Raw genomic sequence first — 18,490 nt, 5'->3', positions numbered from 1 at the left:
AATGATAAAAACAATGTTTTCAATTTCGCAAGCAATTTACAATTTATTTATAAATTTTCCTTGACTATGTGTATAATATTATGTATGTTAGTTTAGCTGTATTTATTGCTATTATTTTTTTTTATTATGTTATTCTTTTGTTTGAAGAATATTGTACATGTTTGTATGGACACATGCATGCTACTGATATCAGTACAATGTTTTGGATTGAGAAATAGATAAAAAAAAAAACATACTGGCCGAATTTAGAACCTCCTTTTTAGGAAGTTGGTTAAAAATTTTGTTTTCAAATTAATATTTATAACTACATAGGTAAGTAGTTTATTGTAGTGTACCATATTATAAGTCTATCAGTACTATCCACAATTTAAAAAAATGTAACTGAAACATTATGATCCTGACCACGGGAACTGGGACAGATGATGACAGACATTGGTGCAATTATACCATGAAAAAACATCACATGCTTTTTTAGATACGAGATTTTTTATAAAACATATTTAAACATAGCTTACCTGGAATCTAGTAGCAGATGGTTGATCCTTGAACCTGGACGGCTTTTCGATATCGCGGAAGCTGCTCTTAGTGACAGGCGAACGGGATTGCACCGTTACCGAGCCGTTGGTCGCCGACTCCGGCAGCAACCGGTCTTTCTCCCCCGGCTCCCTGGTTTTAAACTGTAGCCCGGCCTCCACGTCCTCACTCCTCATAGGCACGTCCGCAGCCGATGGATACTGTATGTTGCCATTCGTTGCTGCCATGGACTTCGCCGAGCTTATCTTCCTAAACCGCCCAATAATAACATCCTCTTCATCGTTTACCGGCAGATTTAGTTTCTCCGGCGCCGTGCTAGTATTAGCGTCAGGCTTCACTGGACTCAGCTCTATATCCTTCTGTGGCGTACTCATCTTTACGGACAGTATAAATTCGATTTACAGTTATATTAACACATCATTTTAATTTTGATACCGGCCGATATTTATAAACACATATGCTACAGTTCAGTATTCGCTAGCAAAAAAAGTTGCTGTTCGTATTGATGAAATAACAACGAATTTATAAAATATCACAACAATGTGGTTTTCTGTTAGAATTATTATTTAAAAGCGATGGAAATAAAAGCACGCGGACCGCGCTTCGGAGCTATTTTAGACAAACAACCACCTTGCCGTCTATTTGACAACTAACTGAATGAATGAACGGTAAATAGTTCAAAACCTCTCCGGCGGCGCTTGCAAACAAATGGTTTCACGAAACCGTTTTTGTCTTGCTTCCGTCACTTTATTTAAGTTAGAAAATATATTTAATACAAATCAGAACAACTTATATATTTTTAACTAGCAAACCCGGCGTACTCCGTTTCGCCACCAATGTAATTGGTGTATTTTTCCTGATTTTTTTTTGCTACAAACCTCACGGAGCCCGAGACCTTTCCAACGAATGCAAAACCGTGGAATTCGGTTCGTGCGTTCTGGAGTTATAGCGTCAGGAAGGAAAACCCGACTTATTTTTATATTATAGATTTACTGAATTACATTTGATTTTTTATTTTATAAATTTTTATGTCCTTAAATAAAGTATCGTTTTTGTGCTCATGGACGCATTCATTTCATTCGATTCTTATCATTGACATTGACAGAATTGACACTGCCAATTCTTTCGCAATCAGGAAATGTCAGTTCTATTTGATCGAGGGTGGGGTAATGTTGTATTTTTTTTCAAATAATTCAAACAAACAATTTCAAGATGGGATTTGATGAGGGACAGATAATTTTAGACAGTGAAAATGGTGCATATTATGCCGGTCAAACTGTTTTTGGGCGAATGGTCTTCTCCCAGGATAAAGTAAAAACTATTCATGGTAAGTTAGTGTCTACTATTATATAGATAGCACTGCCCAAAAAAAGAGTCATTTGAATTTAAAAAAGTTTATTGCAGGATCGGTATTTGTGTGTAGGTTATAATTGTTATCTCATTACAATATTCTTGATTTCATTTAGTTAAACTGACTGACAACTTTGTTTTGGGTATTTGCTACAATATGCCGATTATAAAAATACTGCTTATATTTTTGGGTACATTAAGTGCACTAGTACCACAATGTGTTATGCAAATTCTCAAGGATTTATTTATACTTTTATAGAAGAGTATGCCGAAACGCTATAAACTACCTACTATATTTAATTTTGTTTTAAAATGTTTTTTGTTTGATTAAATTATAATGATAATGTGATGTTTATTTCTCAAATAAGCAGTCTTTTTTTAATAACACTAGACAAGTTTGATATTCTGACTGAGACATGACAGAAATAATTTAAAAAATGCCATGTCAAAGTCTCATACATTACATTAATAAAATAAAATACAAATGTACTTTTTATTTATTTTTATTTTGATTATTAAAAAAATATCAAAAAGAAAACAGTTTAAAATGGTGTTTATTAAACCAATGTGTTGTTTTCATGCCTAAACACATTTTTTTAAATATTTATTTAATATTTAATTTATTTTAAAAAATGTGTTAAGTATTTATTTAAAAAAATAGTAATATAATAATTAATATTAAACAATTTTATTGTTATAGCAAATCATAGCACATTGTCAGATAAAAACATAGTCTATGTATATTATGTTGGATTTTGCCAGTGTTTTGCTCTTTAACCTTGACCTTGAGTTGAAGATTAATGTATTTCATGTACTAATTATACTAAAATCCTAGTATAGTGTTATTTCGCTATATAATTATATTGTAATTTTCAAGTCTGTCTGTGTATAATTGCTTTTGGTTGTATTTTATATTTATTATTTAAGTATCATAACATAGAAATAGTCCTTTAACATCATACCAGATAATTAATAAGTGAAGAGATTTGTGCATCATTATGATTTTGTATTCAGTATATTTTTGTCTCTTCAAGGTTTTTGCAGTTTTAGCTGCAGTTGCCAATAACACTAATTACATGACTGCAAGGTATATTAACTGTGTTTGTAATTTATTTAGAGATTCTCAAGATTAATATTAATTATAAGAAGACAGATGTTAATGGAAAGACAGAAACAAAAAAAGGAAAATAGATTGCAGTTTCTAATTCAGTTATCTACTTACTTAAATTATGAAATATTATCAGTTCAATGATTTATACACAAAATATGAAACATTAAATAACAATTGTGTTCCTATCACCATCAAGTTTATCTTAAAACAACTAACTAGTAGGTAATTGGATTGCCAGCACATACATAATAAAAATTATTAACCAAATATTTCCGAATTACTCTAATTCTAATTATGATGTTGGGAATCACTACATAGTATAAAACAAATTTGGTATTTTTATCTGTTTGTCTGTATGCTTAAATCTTTTAAATTACGCAATAGATTTTGATGCGGTTTTTTTGTAATAGGTAGAGAGATTCAAGAGGAAGGTTTATATATATAATATGTACATGCATAATATATCACCAATGCATCCATGCAAAGCTGGGGCAGGTCGCTAGTGTAATGTAATATATAAAAAAAATATGTTACTGTTTGTAAAACCCAAGAACGGCTGAACTGATTTCGTCCTGAATTATTTGTGGAAGTCCAGAGAAGGTTTAAAACTTTAAACAGTGAGAAAGAAATGTTTGAAGCTGTATGAAGAGCCGGGTCAGCTACTTTGTTTAAAAATCATTTGAATTATCTGCTTTTTGAGTGCTCTTCATATTTTCTAGATTTTAAATACAGATACAATGTAAATATATATCAACAATAAACAACTAATTTTTTTTATCAGTCAAATTTTAAATAATATTATCTGATAATATTATATAAGAGTTGCAGATGCACTAAACTAGGATTAATATTCGTCATAGATATCACCCAATACTTCTAAAAAAATATATTACATTAGATTTTGAACTTTTGTTTCAAAAGATTAAAGTTAAATATGTTGCACCTTTGCAAAGTTGGAGCTATTATTACCTATTATAACAAAAAAAATCACATATTACAATTATACTTTTTAATTGCCTATATATTTCTTAAATAGATACAGAAGACACTTAAGTCCATTGTAATCCATATGGATTATTTACTTATTTATTAATTCCACGATATCCCTTGCTTGCAGGCATCTATGTGGATATGAAAGGGTTCTGCAAAGTGCACTGGTCTACGTCACACTCACGTACAGTAAACAATCGCACTGAACACTACACTGTGAACCATGACTCACATGAAGAATACTTCAGAAGCAAAAGATTCTTGATTGGCAGTGAAGAAGGTGAGTAACAAAAAACTAATTTTGGAAATCGGTCCACAAACAGCGGAGACAACATAAAAAAAAACAAACATACGAACATAATATGTCCTTCATTTTTTTTAAGTTGGTAAAAATAGTAGATTATTTACATACAAGTCTAAAATATAGTGATATCCTTCCCTTTTTTTGTCGCTTAGGTACACCATTCTTTAAGTTAAGATCTAATCCCCCAGTAAGTTTTCCCCCCCAAGGTTTTCCCGAGGTCAGTACTTTATCACTAGTACAATTGTTTTAAAACATTGTATTTTAACCTAGTTATGACTTCAGTCTAGTGTATCTTCGTCATGACTGTTAAAAGGTCATCGGGAAATACTGCAGGAAAACCTGATATTGATAAATTCCATTATTATATAAACACGTACTTAATCATAATTATTTATCATCAATATAATACATGTGTTAATGGGAAAATATTGTATCCATACATGTTTATACATGTACACCTACACAATAAACTACTTCTAATGTACGCCCAAGAGAAACATATATAATTATAATTTTTATCTTAGCAAGATACAAAATTACCGCTATAATTTTATTCTCTTTGAAATTCAATGATGGTGGAGCGAAATCAGCTGGACCAATTTTTATCTATATACAGACCAAACGACGTCCTTCAGATTGTCAATAAGTAATAATAGATCATTTAATTCATGAATAGATAATGTTAGCGACGTTCTGCAATAGGCTCGACGGTATTATACGAGTATGGCGCTCCATTACATAATAGACGACACACAGATTATGTTTCACACCAAAGGTTCCCAACCTTTTCCTGATGAAGTGGAGTGGACAGAGATGTACTCTTGTGTATTTTTTTTAATTTTGGGGAACATTTATTGTCTTCTGCGGACCACAGGTTGGGAACCACTGTTTTACACAATTAGCTCTTTTACCTTTCACTGCTCATGTCTTATAAATATTGTGACACTTTTGAAGTAAGAAATTCTGGTTCGATTGCAGAAACTGAAAGTAAATGCGCCAAATAAGTACAGGTATTCTCGAACAGGTACATAATTACATATACTAACAATCAACTCCATTTAATAAGGCGCCGACCTTTTTAATTAGAACTAGCGACATCTCTGATGAAAATTAATGCTTGGACTTAATAGGAGAACTTTTATTTGATAATCTCTGCAGAAAACGGTGGAAAAATTCAATGTAATGTTGTAATTATTGTGTACAGGTGAACACCACCTTCAGCCAGGTAAACATGAGTTCAGGTTCGACTGCCCCATCCCAATCAACTGCCCCTCGTCATTCGAAGGCTCCTACGGTCACATCAGATACAGAATTAAAGTGGTTATGGTCACCAAAGGGATGTTCTCTTTCAACAAGGACAAGATGGTACCCATCAAAGTCCACGCCCCATTGGACTTGAACCAAAATCCTTATTGCCGGGTAAGAGAGTTTGAAATTGCTTGGCTTTGTTCAAAACCAATTTTTGCTCAGTTTCTTCAAATAACAATGTATTTTTTTATAATAACTAGTAAATACAGTGTAGCATAATCAATTTCTTATGAGTGAGGTTAAATGCATAATATTTCATCTGCTTTGATCAATTTGAACATTAAAAAATGTATCTTATACCATAGCATTAAACGTTATATTAATTTAAAAAATATTACCCAAAATTAATTACCTATTTTATTTTATTAAGGCATTAGAAAATGTACCTCACGTAGTCGTAATATTAAAGTTCATTTTTGTCTGTTTCCTAGGAACCGATGGAGTTTGACTTATCAAGCTCGTACTGTTGTTGGTGCGTGAGCGCTGGCCACTCGGAGGTGATGGTGAGGATACCGGCCAGCGGGTTCTGTCCCGGGCAGGTCATACCCATGGAAGTATCCTGTAAGAACGAGAGCAGCGTCGAAATTGATGAGATTAAGTTCGCTATTAAGAAGGTTGGTACAATGTTTGCAATATTTTTTTAAAACCTCCATAATATCTTTTTATATCGTGTGTTCAAACACTAATGTCACATAGTGATTCAACCGGTCTAACAGAAAGAATGATTTCGTATTGAAAGTTAATATGATCAATTGAATTGACTCGTTTATTCCCGTGTATTGTATAGGCTTTAATAAATGACTTTTATTGGCAGTAGCCTTAAAAGTTTTACTGTGGTATAAAGTTGTCTAAAAGTATATTACAGTTCTATAAAGTTACTTAATTTACTTATACTACATCGTAATAAATTGTATGCTAACAGCCACAATACCAACAGAATAACTCCAATCAATAACAAAAAAACATGACTTATATTGTACATTACTTGTTAGTATCATAACCAATTGAAATATATCCAGGACGTGCAATACATAGCCTCATACGAGCCGGGCACTCGCAACGACCACGACACGGTGGCCGAGATAAAGAAGGGCCCCATACCCGGCCGCACCACGCGGAACTGGACCGTGGAGATGGAAGTACCGGCTATGGACATATACAACGTCAACGCCTGCCGGTACATTGATATTAATTATCATTTCAAGGTAAGATTGGCAAGACTCTTCTTGTTTAAAATGTTTATATGTGGTATTTGTGTTAGTAGAATGATGTGTTTATAGTATAGCCTTTGTTTGTAGATGTTTCTATACCTTATATAAACGAAGCCCTTTTCATAGTTTCACACGTTGATTGCAAAATAAGTATGAAATAATATTTGATTAATATGTGTAATGCAAAGGAATTTAACATTTGCAGTTAGTGAAGTGTTAATTAATTGAGCAAAGTATAGAGAAATACCACAAACATTACCAAACTCTGTGAAGCAATTTAATTAAAACTCAAATATTTTTCTCAGGTTTCGACAGAAGCGAGCGGGTGCCACGACGGTACCGAAGAGGTCCGTCCAATAATATTCGGCACCATTCCCTTGCAAGGTTTCCAAGATAACGTGCAGAACCCGCTACAAGATCAATTGCCTCAAGTCAACATCCAAAACGTACAGAATACTTACCCTCCCCCACCCATCATGAACCAGCCACAGTCTAACTCCCCTTACCCTAATGGCTACCCCAACCCTTACCCTAATAATTCGCCCTACCCTGCCGCTCCTGGTTATCCAACCACTCCTGTTATGGGCGGTAGAACCTCTCCCTACCCTGGAAATCAACCTACCGTCACCCCATACCCACCGAATCAGCCTTACCCTGGCGCATCGCCTTACCCCGGGGGACCGTCGCCTTACCCTAGTAATACTCCTTATTCTACGGACACTAGTCCCCATGGGCCAAACCAAGGTCCTATGCCGCCGTACCCGGGCGCTGCGCCCCCGTACCCTGGCGTACCCGGCGCTGCGCCCCCTTACCCTACCCCTAACATAACTACAACAACGTTAGTGAAAACTGGCAACTTTGGATTCACGGTACAGGGTGGGGACCCCGCTGCCATGCCACTGTTACCCCAAGGAGCCAATGTGCCTTATGTAAGTTGAATATGTCAATTATTATATTTTTTCTCTGGTAAAAAAATCTTTATAATAAAACATTTTTTTTTATCAAATACAATGCTATGGTCTCTATGAAGTTTATTTATAATTTTCTTCGTTCCAGCCTACAAGCCCCCCGTCGAATCCGTATGCGACTGCGTCTGCGCCTGAGCCCTCGACACCCGGTACAGATGAAAGTAAGTACTACACAACCTAAAATTATATTTATATCTAAAAATTTAAATGCTGGCTTGTTGGTCAAGTGGTTGCAGGCGCGACTATCGAGCAAGTTATTTAGGGTTCAATCCCCGCTTTGAAGAAGGTGTTATTGAGTCTTTTCAGTATTCGAAAATTTTCAGTAATAGCATGAAATGGGCAGTGGTAACATTCCTACACCTATTACGTAGCACTCATAACATAACGTACTGACGACAGGTGGGTGTAACACCGAATATGCGCGTGCGCCTCTAACTTACTCTTTGAAAAATAAAAGGCAGAATGTTAAAACACATATCTTTATCACAGAAAAACCGCCATTGGCCGTGCCAGAAGAAACTTCATCAGCTCCTCCATATAATCCAGAATTCATGAAGGAAAATGAGAAAAAAGATGAGAAAGTTGAGAAACCAAACTAAATGACACCTAAACTACCTCAAATACTACTCGACAGTATGTAACGTTGGTGCCTTGATATACTGGTCAGTAAATTTGATACCTTCATTTGAATTTAAATCTTATGAGGTTAGAAATAAAGTTCAAATGAAACTGGCACTGTACAAGCTGCCGTATATAGCCTTCAGTATACTATAAGATTATATTATACATGTTTCAAATGTTTTATAGATATATTTAGCTATAATTATACAAAATAAGTCATCACCTTAAATTGGAGTAGGTAGATTGATTTTTGGTACTTGTATCATAAATGAACAAGGAAATAATAACATGGATAGGCCATTTTTCCTGAGGGTTATTCCGGTTTCAATTAATATAATAGAGTAGTATATTTTTTTAATGCTGATAGTAGTATTATTACTACTCCATAGGTTTGTTTACTGAAAAACTATAATATAGTGACCCGTATTTTTTGTTTTGTAACGTAAATTAAGCTTGAAGAAGATACGACACTCTTACAATTACGGTTTTTTTTATAATCAACCACATCCAGAGCAATGTCTATATTATTACATGCGTTTCGGATCAAGGGCCCCAGTTCTTTCTACCTACTCCGATCACTGAGTCATCACACACAAAAATAATAATTTTATGATAAATATTTTCGAAAATGTACGTCATTATAATGGCTTTAAACGAATGTGGAGCCCTCTAGTGGATTTATAAGATAGAATGTTTATGATCTCGTTTGGTTTAAAACCTAGAGGTAAGGTAAAATGTTAGGAATGCTGAATGTTGAAATTTAAAGTCAGTTACCAACGCCTGTAAGGATTTAGGATAAGGAATATAAACGTAACAAATGTATAATCTTTATAATAAAATTATGTTCGTTAGTCTCGCTAAAACTCGAGAACTACTGGACTGATTTGGCTTATTTTGGTCTTGAATTATATTTTGAAGTCCAGGAAAGGTTTAAACGTTAAGAATGTTTGAGGCGGTACGAAGTTTGCCTGGTCAGCTAGTTTACTTATAAAGAAAGGTTAATTATTAAGATTTTGCTGGTGCTAAACACAAACCTTTTGAAAATTTATAAATTAAAAAAATATGTGGTAAACTACATAGAATAAGTGCCATATTGAATGGTGCTATATAATTTTTACTTTGAAGGCAAGATACCTTTGATTCTGATGAAACTTGTACTTGGAAATGTATATATTCATTAACATTTAACTCTGAAAATATTTCCCGTAAATATAAAGTGTTCATAAGTCTCCAAAACTATTTTTGATTATCACATCTTTTGTATAAACCGAAAGTAAATAATTCATCCTTTAAGATTTTTGATACATCCATATATTTACTAAAATATTAATACAAAACATTATTATAATAAAGCTTTTTATACTCGTAATTTTGATATTTTGAATTTTTAATGTTTTATATTTTGCAGCTTTTAATATTAAGTTCTTGTAATTAAGGTAAAATGTAAAATTAGGTTTAAAAATTAAGTAATAAGTGTACGTAAAAGACCTCATTATTGTGAATTTAAATGTCCATTCTTGTTAAACAGAAGCCTTAAATAGCCTTAGATATTGGAGATTTTACAGAACATTATTTTTCGATTGCATAATATTTTTTCTAAATTAGTTTAAGGTATAAAGAGATTTATGTTTTTAAAAATTACGTTTATGGTGCTTCTATAAAATAGAATAAAGAGCACAAAAAATTTCTACCATTACAATTGTCATTGCAAAATGTGTCTTAAATTCGGATTATTAAAATTTATTATAAACTAGTCAGTACAAACAAACAATACTTAAACTGTTTATTCAATAATGTGCCTTATGTTCGTTACGACATATATTTAGTTAAGGAAACGCATTTATACCTCTTTGTAGCGGATTTAATCCAATATACCTACAATAAGTGTTCTTGTTTAAACAGAAGTACAATAATTTTAAAGAATCTTCGCAATGTATGAATGTATTTAGTTGTAAACTCGAATATATTTTATGATGCTTTGATATAATTATATTGAAACTATAATCGTCAATAAATAATGTATATTTACCTACCTGTGTGTAATTTATCAAACCAGTACTGACCCACCTTGATTGCAATTATGTGTTGTTAAGTACTTTATAATGTACAAAGATTATTATTATTTTCATGTCACGAGCGAACAAGTAATTTATGTGAGTCTATGGGTAAGAAGAATGTGATCGCAATCAATCACTACGAATAATCAAGATATAACAAAACTACTGCCTCCTTGGTCGAGTGATCGCAAGTGCGACTGCCGGGCAAGGGGTCTTGGGTTGGATTCCTGGGTCTCCAAAGTATTACTAGGCTTTTTTTGGTTTTTCTAAACTCAGCGGTAAAACGGAGTCTGGAATCGTGCCCGGTATATGGCAATAGGCTACCCCCTATTACATGGGATTTACAACATAAATTGTGCACAACACCCACATTGGGTGTCCATTGGCATTATGTGCCATAATGTGCACCTCTGCCTACCCCTTCTACTACTAAAGGCGTGAAAGTTATAAAAAAAATATATTAAACCTAAAACCTGCAGCGTAACTTTTACACTATAATTCTTTGCTATCAGCCAACAACTGAAATAATCAAGTACACAAGTTCCAACAATGTACTAAGACCACAACAATTATGCAATGCGTCATTAGCACACAAGTATGTTAGCCGGCGCCCGCGCAGCCGAATAGTAACACAAAAATCATCGGCTAAAAATAGACGCGAGCGCCAACCGTTGATCTGCAATAAGCCGTTATGTGCCTAACAAATTCACATAGACGTGCAAACAGAATAACAAATATCTATATATGTATGTATTATATGTCTGTCTGGTTCAATAAAACAACAGTTTTCTCACGATAACAATGCGTATATTTTTCGTAGGTATAGGTACAAAGTAAAAAATATCAAAATATTCTATGGAGTCAAAAATCGTGTAACAATTTGTGTACTAAACAAGACTATAGTTTTCTTAACATTATATATTTGGAAGTCTGCGCATATGGGCGGTATCGGACGACAACATAATTTCAGCTTTATAATATAGACCATAAAGTTTAATTTACAATATCATCATATACAGTGAAACTTGGTTAAGTGGGACCTGGATAAACGAGAAACCTCCACAAATGGAACTCATACTGAGGGCCCTACCCATTGGCACTGGATTACCTCTATTAGTGGGAAAGACAACATGTAACTGGGATTCATTCTTTCGATTTATTATCTTAGTTACCTCTATAACTGAGACAGCAAGTGAATTCTAATGCATAAACCTCAGTAACTGAGACAACATCGTTTTGTTTGTTGATTTACTTATTCATTTATAATGTGCACATATTACATTGTTTTATTTAAGAATCACACCTCTTTATGTGAAATAACCCGTATGTTCACCTCCATTAATGGAACCCTCTATAAATGAGACAAATATTCATTTATACCTGGTTATCTGAGACACTGGGTTAGTGGAATATCTCTTAAGTGATACCAATTTGAAGTCCCTTGATGTCTCACTTAACGAGGTTTCACTGTATAAAAACAATTGTGAAGTACTCAGGCAACCCGCTTTTATGAGTCTTCCTTTGTAAGATTAAACGCCAGACGTTTCGCGCTTCAGTAATTAAATAATTGCGTATTAAGGTCGCATGACACACTGCCAATACGCGCAGACTCCCTGCTAACTTTTAATCTGCATTTTGTGCTCTATTATCACCAAACTCCAGTACCAATCATACATTTGTGCAAATAATAACATTCTCAAATCATTTTGAAATTATATGTTGCTAAACGTGTAACACAGTGACTTTGTAAGTAACCAAAAGTGGGTATTCATGTATTCGAGACAAATATTTTAAAAAGGCTTTTATTTGACCTGACCTACGCAATTATGTTAGGAGTTAATTAGCACACGTGCTTTAAATCTTTTATCTTAAAAAGTCACCAGTCACTTAAAAAGGCACACATATTCTTTCAAAGAACTTTCAACAACCAGGGTCCTTAGTATGAGTTTGCTTTACGTTTAACGAAACCGAAACGAGAGCGCGTTCGGCGCTGTGATCGGTTGGTTTATAGGAATCTGCCAATCACAGCGCTGAACGCGGTCTCGTTTCGGTACTAAGGCCGTACTCGTACTAAGGCCCCTATTTCATAAATATTTCCACACTCCTCAGATGATTTCACACTCTTTACCTTACTATAAGACTAGAACAACTTAACTTCACTGTAAGCACCATGTCCAACAAAGAATAGAGTATAAAAAATAAAATTTAAAAAAATATTACCAACCAATCAAGATAAATTTAGAATTAACAACTTTAATTGATTAAGAGTAAAGTTCATATTACAATGCATTTACGATGTACGTTTAAGACCATTTAATAATTAATGAGTGTTTGCTACAATAACAACAAAAATTAAGAAGAGAAGATAGGAAGAAAGAAAGAGCGGGACGAGGTACGACAGAGGGCGTATGTGTAGCTTATTGTAATAGTATAAATGTTAGCACCTAATAAAAAAATAATTATAAAAATTGTACTTTTAATGTACCAACAGTAAAGAAGCTTATAGCACCTTATTAATAATAATTTTATAACAATAAAATAATATTATTCCAATTAATATCTCTACAGTATATCATATAATAATTATTATGTATAAGTCAAGAATTATAAGGCGATATCTATACATATTATATCCTTATGCCTAAATGTAGTATATAATTATTATGGCATTTCAGTATTGTCTTTTAATTAGAGGCACATCATTAAGTAACTTTATAATGTTCAGAGTATATAGTCAAAATATTGTTTAAGTACAATTTACGTACATTAGTCTCAGTGCAATTTCAACTTTATGTTCTTAGTAGTAACAATTCTTTTTGCAGTACAAGCCTCTAAACCAAATGTCAGGTCGTTGTGAAATACACTTTAATGACTTATGAAATAAAGTTGAGATTTCAATGCACTAAGTTCCATTTAAGCGAGATTATTTAATTTTACATATATTTAATATCAATTTAAAGATTCTTAAGGCCATGATTATAACAATTAAGTCGAATATAAGACAATAGTCAATAGTATAATAAATGCTCTTATGACTAAATAAAATTATATACAATCATATTGTATTACAAATGCAATATTTTCATATAAAAAGCTATCGTTTACCTAGCATTGTATTTCATTTTGTAAAAATAACTAATCATCGTAGTTAAATTATAATTGTAATAAATAAATCTTCCTGAAAAACTTTGCCTCCATTGAGAACATAATAAGGCCAGGCATACAAGGAAAAAGTACGTCCACCGGATCATTTAAAAATTCCATTCGAGTATAAATTAAATACCAACAGCAATACAATAGTAATAACAAACTTGTCATTCCTTCCAACAATACGAATAAAGTAAAAAATAATGTTTCATTATAGTATTTACGAGGAAGGCGGTGGGGCTGAAGGCGCAAATCCTCCTTGAGAGTAGGATGGACCAGGCATACTGCTTGGTGGGTGAGGAAATTGTAGACTAGCCTCATAGGATGGAGGATTACCTCGACCCTGGGGGTTGGGTTGGGGGTAACCCGGCCGTGTACCAGGATACCCTGACCCAGCACCCGGGTAACTCGACCCAGCACCCGGATACCCTGTATTAACATCGGCCGGTACATTGAACCCTATTTCAAGTTTAGGTTTCATTTCCATTGAAGTCGAAGACACCGGTCTCTGTCCAGGGTAGCTGCTGTTTAGTCCAGGATAGGGAGGAGGATTTTGGTAGGGGTTTTGTTGCGGAGGGGCGTACTGCACTCTATTCAGGCTAGAGTTGGATTGAGCCCTCACAGCATTGGTGACAGGAGGCAGCAGGAGATGCGGCGGTGCCTGGCTGGCGTCTGGAATAGGTCCTGTTGGCAAACTGTCCGCCAATGGATGCACATACTCTTCAGTAAATTCTCTCAAAGGCACCAATCCGAGACAAATCTCAGCTTCATCTTGCAGTTCGTCGTTACATCCAGATAGTTTTATCGTTACCTAAAATGGAAGGAGATATTATAGCTCGATGCTTTGATGGTTGCGTTCTGTGACTTGCGACTTGGAAAGAAGTCGATAAAAAAGTACTCATGTCCTTTCTCCTTTCATAATTTGGAACGAGCATTTATAGCTTCATTTAAGACCAAAAAAAGGAAATAAGTTTAAAATATCTTTTTTGATCTTCATATTACCTATTATATTTTAATTTTCTGTAAAAGGGAGGAGCCATACAACATTGTCTGACAATAGGGTAGATGACTAATTTTTATTTGAATGTCCGTCTTGTAGATTATTTTAAAACATTACACACGTATTTTTTATTTTCTTACGGAAACAAATACTTTCGAAGATATATCCATTTGAAATATCGCGTGACGTCACTTTAGAGTACGTTTTATACTCAACTGTGACGAAGTTAGCTCCCACTCCTAAACTTTAATTCGTTTTATCTAAGTATTGTTATCTTATATGACAAAATAAAAAAATACGTGTCTTATATTTTTTCATTACCTAACTGACGGACTAAATAGATTTTTAATTTTCATACCCCGTCATCATCCCTATTATAACGAACTTACCCGGAAGAAATACCCGACATCAATGATACCGCAGTTCTCGAGGTAGGGCGGTATAATCTCAGGCACCATAAGCTCACAGGTCAGGTTCCGCTTGCTCCGCGCCATCACGGGACCTTTCTTTGTGGTGGTCAGCACTGTCTCAGGTAGTATGTACTCAGACGGGGGCTGGTGACTGCGGTATAACTCTTTCTGTTAACAAAATTAAATAGTCAATGACACTTTTTACTTTTATCTAAGCTTCTGAATGTATCCTATGTGCGGTATGTTATACACAATAGAATAAAGTGTGTATAATGTATAATGAAATATGTGTTCTACATTATAGGTAACTTTAGTTATTTAGGTGGGCAGTGTTGCAGATAAATTAGCAGTTACCTATGTACCTAGATTAAAAAAAGGCATGAATCTCTAATCTAAATCTCTAAGCTAATCTCACCATACAAAATCATGGCTTTAATTAAAATTTCGAAATAAGCAATTTAATCTATACCTAGCTAAGTTCCTTAATACGATATTATTTTGTAAAGTTCGTACCGTAAATACCCTGATCCATTTTAAAACTAGACAACAAACATGGGTAGTATGTGAATTTACTGAGCATATCTGCGCGGTGACCTTCACTATCTATTACACAGTCAGTCGTAATCATCAATTGTAATAAAATTGCGATTGTGTAATCTTAAATTCACCATATTTTTTCACTTGCGGTCTCAAAAGTTTATATTATCTATTATTAGTAAAATATCAAAGCTCGAATTAAAGGAGCCAGTCTTGCGGACCAAGTAAAGAAAGTTATGAATCATAAGACAATTATTCCACATTATGGTTGGGTAGGTACCTAGTTAATGCGATTAATACATTAATTTTTGATTACCCTCAACAGGTGATCCAATTACACAAATATCAGTTCTACATAAAGGAAAATATGTTAAATACACTCAAACTAGAGGCGGTCGCCGTAAATGTCGATTTGTAGACGCCACCTACGCGCTTTGGATCAAAGACGTAACTTTATGTGTAAGTATTAATAAGAAGGCCAAAATAAGCTGATTGCTAAGCTACTTGGGACCAAGATGACGACTTACCGACACAATTTGGAATATCATCTTAGTGATTTCGACACTGCTTTGGTTGGTAACCTCGATGGAGACAGGTATGACCTGCCCAGGGCAGTAACCAGATACAGGCAGTTTCACGTGTATCGTAACAGGGTTGGAACTGCAGAAACAGTCGCAGCCATACACTTCTTCAAATTCCACTTGTGTAGGTTGCTGGTAAAGATAATTATTGTTTTAGAACTTTGGACTTTGCCTCTACAATTGTAAGGTTGGAATTACGAAGGCTGAGTTAAGAAACTCTGTTGTGATTAGCGGGTTACAAGTACCAAGTAGTATGGAGTATTTCGGATTTCGAAAGAAAATCTCATTATATTGATTCACCCCTTTTACATAGGAAGTCGTAACATTAGCTACGAAATAAAAGAGGTGTGCTACCAGCTCAAAGAAAAAAGTCTTTCAATTAATTTAATTTTTAAAAATAAATGTAATATCACTCACTTTAATTAAAGTACTTCCCAAATTCAGATCAAAAGGCGCTACAATTTCGAATTCCTTTACCAACTCATCAACCAGTATTGACGGGTCGGCATGTACCAAGTGTGCTTTCATGGAGTATACTATTTTACCCTGTTCTCGTTTCAAGGAGGAAGGGGCATTGAACGGTAGCTGGTATGAGAAGGTGTAGGATTGGGGACCAGCGGGCAGTTGGGAAACACCTGAAATAGATTTGGAATTAAGTAATGTGATAACCATAAGTATGTAAATTGTATATACACTTCAGAACTAGCAAGTAGTTTTTTTTTTTGTTTATGTAATAGGAAGCAAACAAGTAGACCGGTTAACTGTGGGACAAATAAATATGTTTGGATGCAATAAATTATTTGACTTTAACTCTCCAAATTCAATACATTAGATAGTATAAAAATAAAAAGTTTTATATTAAAAAACTTTTACTTAAAGAATAAAAAGTTTTATATTAATTTTGCAGGTAGTACAGAAAAAGTTACACTATTTAAAATTCAAGGATAGTTGAATACAATTTTAAGCTCTTTTTCATACATTGAAAGATTTTAAACAAACAATAACTATGTAAAATATTATAAAAATAATTCCTTTTTGGGTAGAAAAAAGCTTCTCTTATATAGTTACTTATTATGTTGTTTGAGAAAAACAAAACAACTTTAATTAAGATATTTTTTTAAAGACAGCCTGTTGGTTAATTTATTTATTTATTTAATAGGGTACATCAACAATATATGTTAAATTGTTAATTAAATGAAGTAATGTATAATTACTGACCTGTCCCACCAGCCAGTGTAACTCTTTGGTTGAAGTATTCCTCCCGACCAAAATAGTTAATAATTCTATGATTCTGGACACCATTTACAGTTTCTATTTCACTTTCAGTCCAAGACACTGTGGCCTCTCCAAGGAATTGTATGTAGATTACTGAAAAAAATACAAAATATTAGTATGATGAAATTCAGTACCTACCTACATGTTTAATACTTTCAAATTACAATTTTACACCTAATAATAATATTTTTGGCTCTATGCTAGTGATAAGTAAAGGTCAGTGGATCATCTTAGGGGTGAATTAAATACTTATTACTTATAGAAAAAAAAAATATTAAAAAAAATTAAATAGTTCAGAGCATAAACTACCCACTGAAAATTATATTAAGATTATACTGTGATACTTACCAGAAAAAGATATTGGGTTATCCAGAGTAAATACTAAGGATCCTGATACGACCTGGCCGGAGTAATATACCGGCTTCGTGTCCAACTTTATCTCGCCCTTGACGAAACCGCCAGCCATTATCACTTATTTGCATAAATAAATCTCCAAAAAATAAGAAACTAAATGTTTCCAATAATCTTAGTATAAATAACTATTAAATACCCGCACTAACTATGCACAAAGTCTGTCTGAAGAATTTTTCACACCAAATTAATATTCATAATACACTGCAACTTAGTTACAGAAAAAATATACCAGACAGGTTAACCGAGGAATTTTGGGCAGTGCCCCAGTGCCCAAAACAGTGGGTAATATAATAATCGGCGACAATTTGGTTGTTCCTAGTAAAAAAGACTCTGGATCTACTTCTTTAGGGTTTAATTTGGCTAAACGCTGCACCGTTATCAATAACGATGAGCGTTGACGTTTCACAATGACCTTCTGATTCAGTGCGTTCATTCAGAATATTCGTTATGGCCTCATTCATTCAATTTTATACAATGTGACGTTTGGTTATCTCAGTTTCCAAAAAGAAGTGATTGTTTGCAATAAAAAAAAAATTAAATTTGTTTATTAGAGAGACAAAAAGTAGAATTTATAGGAAGTATTTTATTGAAACCAGTCAAAAAAATTATTGACAAATAATAGAAAACATTGTTAATTTGCCACATAAATTTTGAAGCAACAATCAAACGCAA

The 18,490-nt window shown here is 33.7% G+C and overlaps 3 protein-coding genes across 4 annotated transcripts in view; 1 reads left to right on the top strand and 2 right to left on the bottom strand.

The window, feature by feature from the left end:
• LOC118273961 (bumetanide-sensitive sodium-(potassium)-chloride cotransporter) overlaps positions 1–1,199 on the bottom strand; it is a 36,726-nt gene extending 35,527 nt beyond the window's left edge. For both annotated transcript variants that reach the window (XM_035591248.2, XM_035591249.2), the window contains exon 1: positions 516–1,199. In XM_035591248.2, the coding sequence (XP_035447141.1) occupies positions 516–908 (393 nt within the window). In that variant the 5' untranslated portion in view covers positions 909–1,199. The remainder of the gene's footprint in view (positions 1–515) is intronic.
• Positions 1,200–1,672: 473 nt separating this feature from the next.
• On the top strand, positions 1,673–10,425 carry LOC118274159 (arrestin domain-containing protein 17-like). Its single transcript, XM_050705912.1, has 8 exons — positions 1,673–1,861; positions 4,113–4,265; positions 5,494–5,708; positions 6,029–6,211; positions 6,617–6,802; positions 7,114–7,737; positions 7,865–7,937; positions 8,266–10,425. Exons 1-8 carry the CDS (start codon positions 1,747–1,749, stop codon positions 8,373–8,375), a joined length of 1,659 nt encoding a protein of 552 aa, XP_050561869.1. The 5' UTR covers positions 1,673–1,746; the 3' UTR covers positions 8,376–10,425.
• Positions 10,426–11,895: 1,470 nt separating this feature from the next.
• LOC118274354 (arrestin domain-containing protein 2) lies at positions 11,896–18,194 on the bottom strand. Its single transcript, XM_050705806.1, has 6 exons — positions 17,753–18,194; positions 17,348–17,497; positions 16,547–16,764; positions 16,076–16,261; positions 14,991–15,179; positions 11,896–14,412 (listed from the first exon to the last, which is right to left on the bottom strand). Exons 1-6 carry the CDS (start codon positions 17,868–17,870, stop codon positions 13,822–13,824), a joined length of 1,452 nt encoding a protein of 483 aa, XP_050561763.1. The 5' UTR covers positions 17,871–18,194; the 3' UTR covers positions 11,896–13,821.
• Positions 18,195–18,490: the final 296 nt, after the last annotated feature.

The sequence above is a fragment of the Spodoptera frugiperda genome, chromosome 3, assembly GCF_023101765.2.
Source record: "Spodoptera frugiperda isolate SF20-4 chromosome 3, AGI-APGP_CSIRO_Sfru_2.0, whole genome shotgun sequence".
NCBI classification, from domain to species: domain Eukaryota; kingdom Metazoa; phylum Arthropoda; class Insecta; order Lepidoptera; family Noctuidae; genus Spodoptera; species Spodoptera frugiperda.
The sequence above is the reverse complement of the archived record's forward strand: the minus strand, read 5'-3'. Positions and strand labels throughout refer to the sequence as shown.

Bases quoted from the DNA above. Each gene is read 5' to 3' on its own strand.
- LOC118274159 (XM_050705912.1), top strand. From the start codon at position 1,747: ATGGGATTTGATGAGGGACAGATAATTTTAGACAGTGAAAATGGTGCA. The intron at 5,709-6,028 runs GTAAGAGAGTTT...TCTGTTTCCTAG, and splicing joins ACCAAAATCCTTATTGCCGG to GAACCGATGGAGTTTGACTT. The intron at 7,738-7,864 runs GTAAGTTGAATA...TCTTCGTTCCAG, and splicing joins AAGGAGCCAATGTGCCTTAT to CCTACAAGCCCCCCGTCGAA.
- LOC118274354 (XM_050705806.1), bottom strand. From the start codon at position 17,870: ATGGCTGGCGGTTTCGTCAAGGGCGAGATAAAGTTGGACACGAAGCCG. The intron at 17,498-17,752 runs GTAAGTATCACA...TATTTTTTTCAG, and splicing joins TAACCCAATATCTTTTTCTG to TAATCTACATACAATTCCTT. The intron at 14,413-14,990 runs GTAAGTTCGTTA...CTTCCATTTTAG, and splicing joins ATGTCGGGTATTTCTTCCGG to GTAACGATAAAACTATCTGG.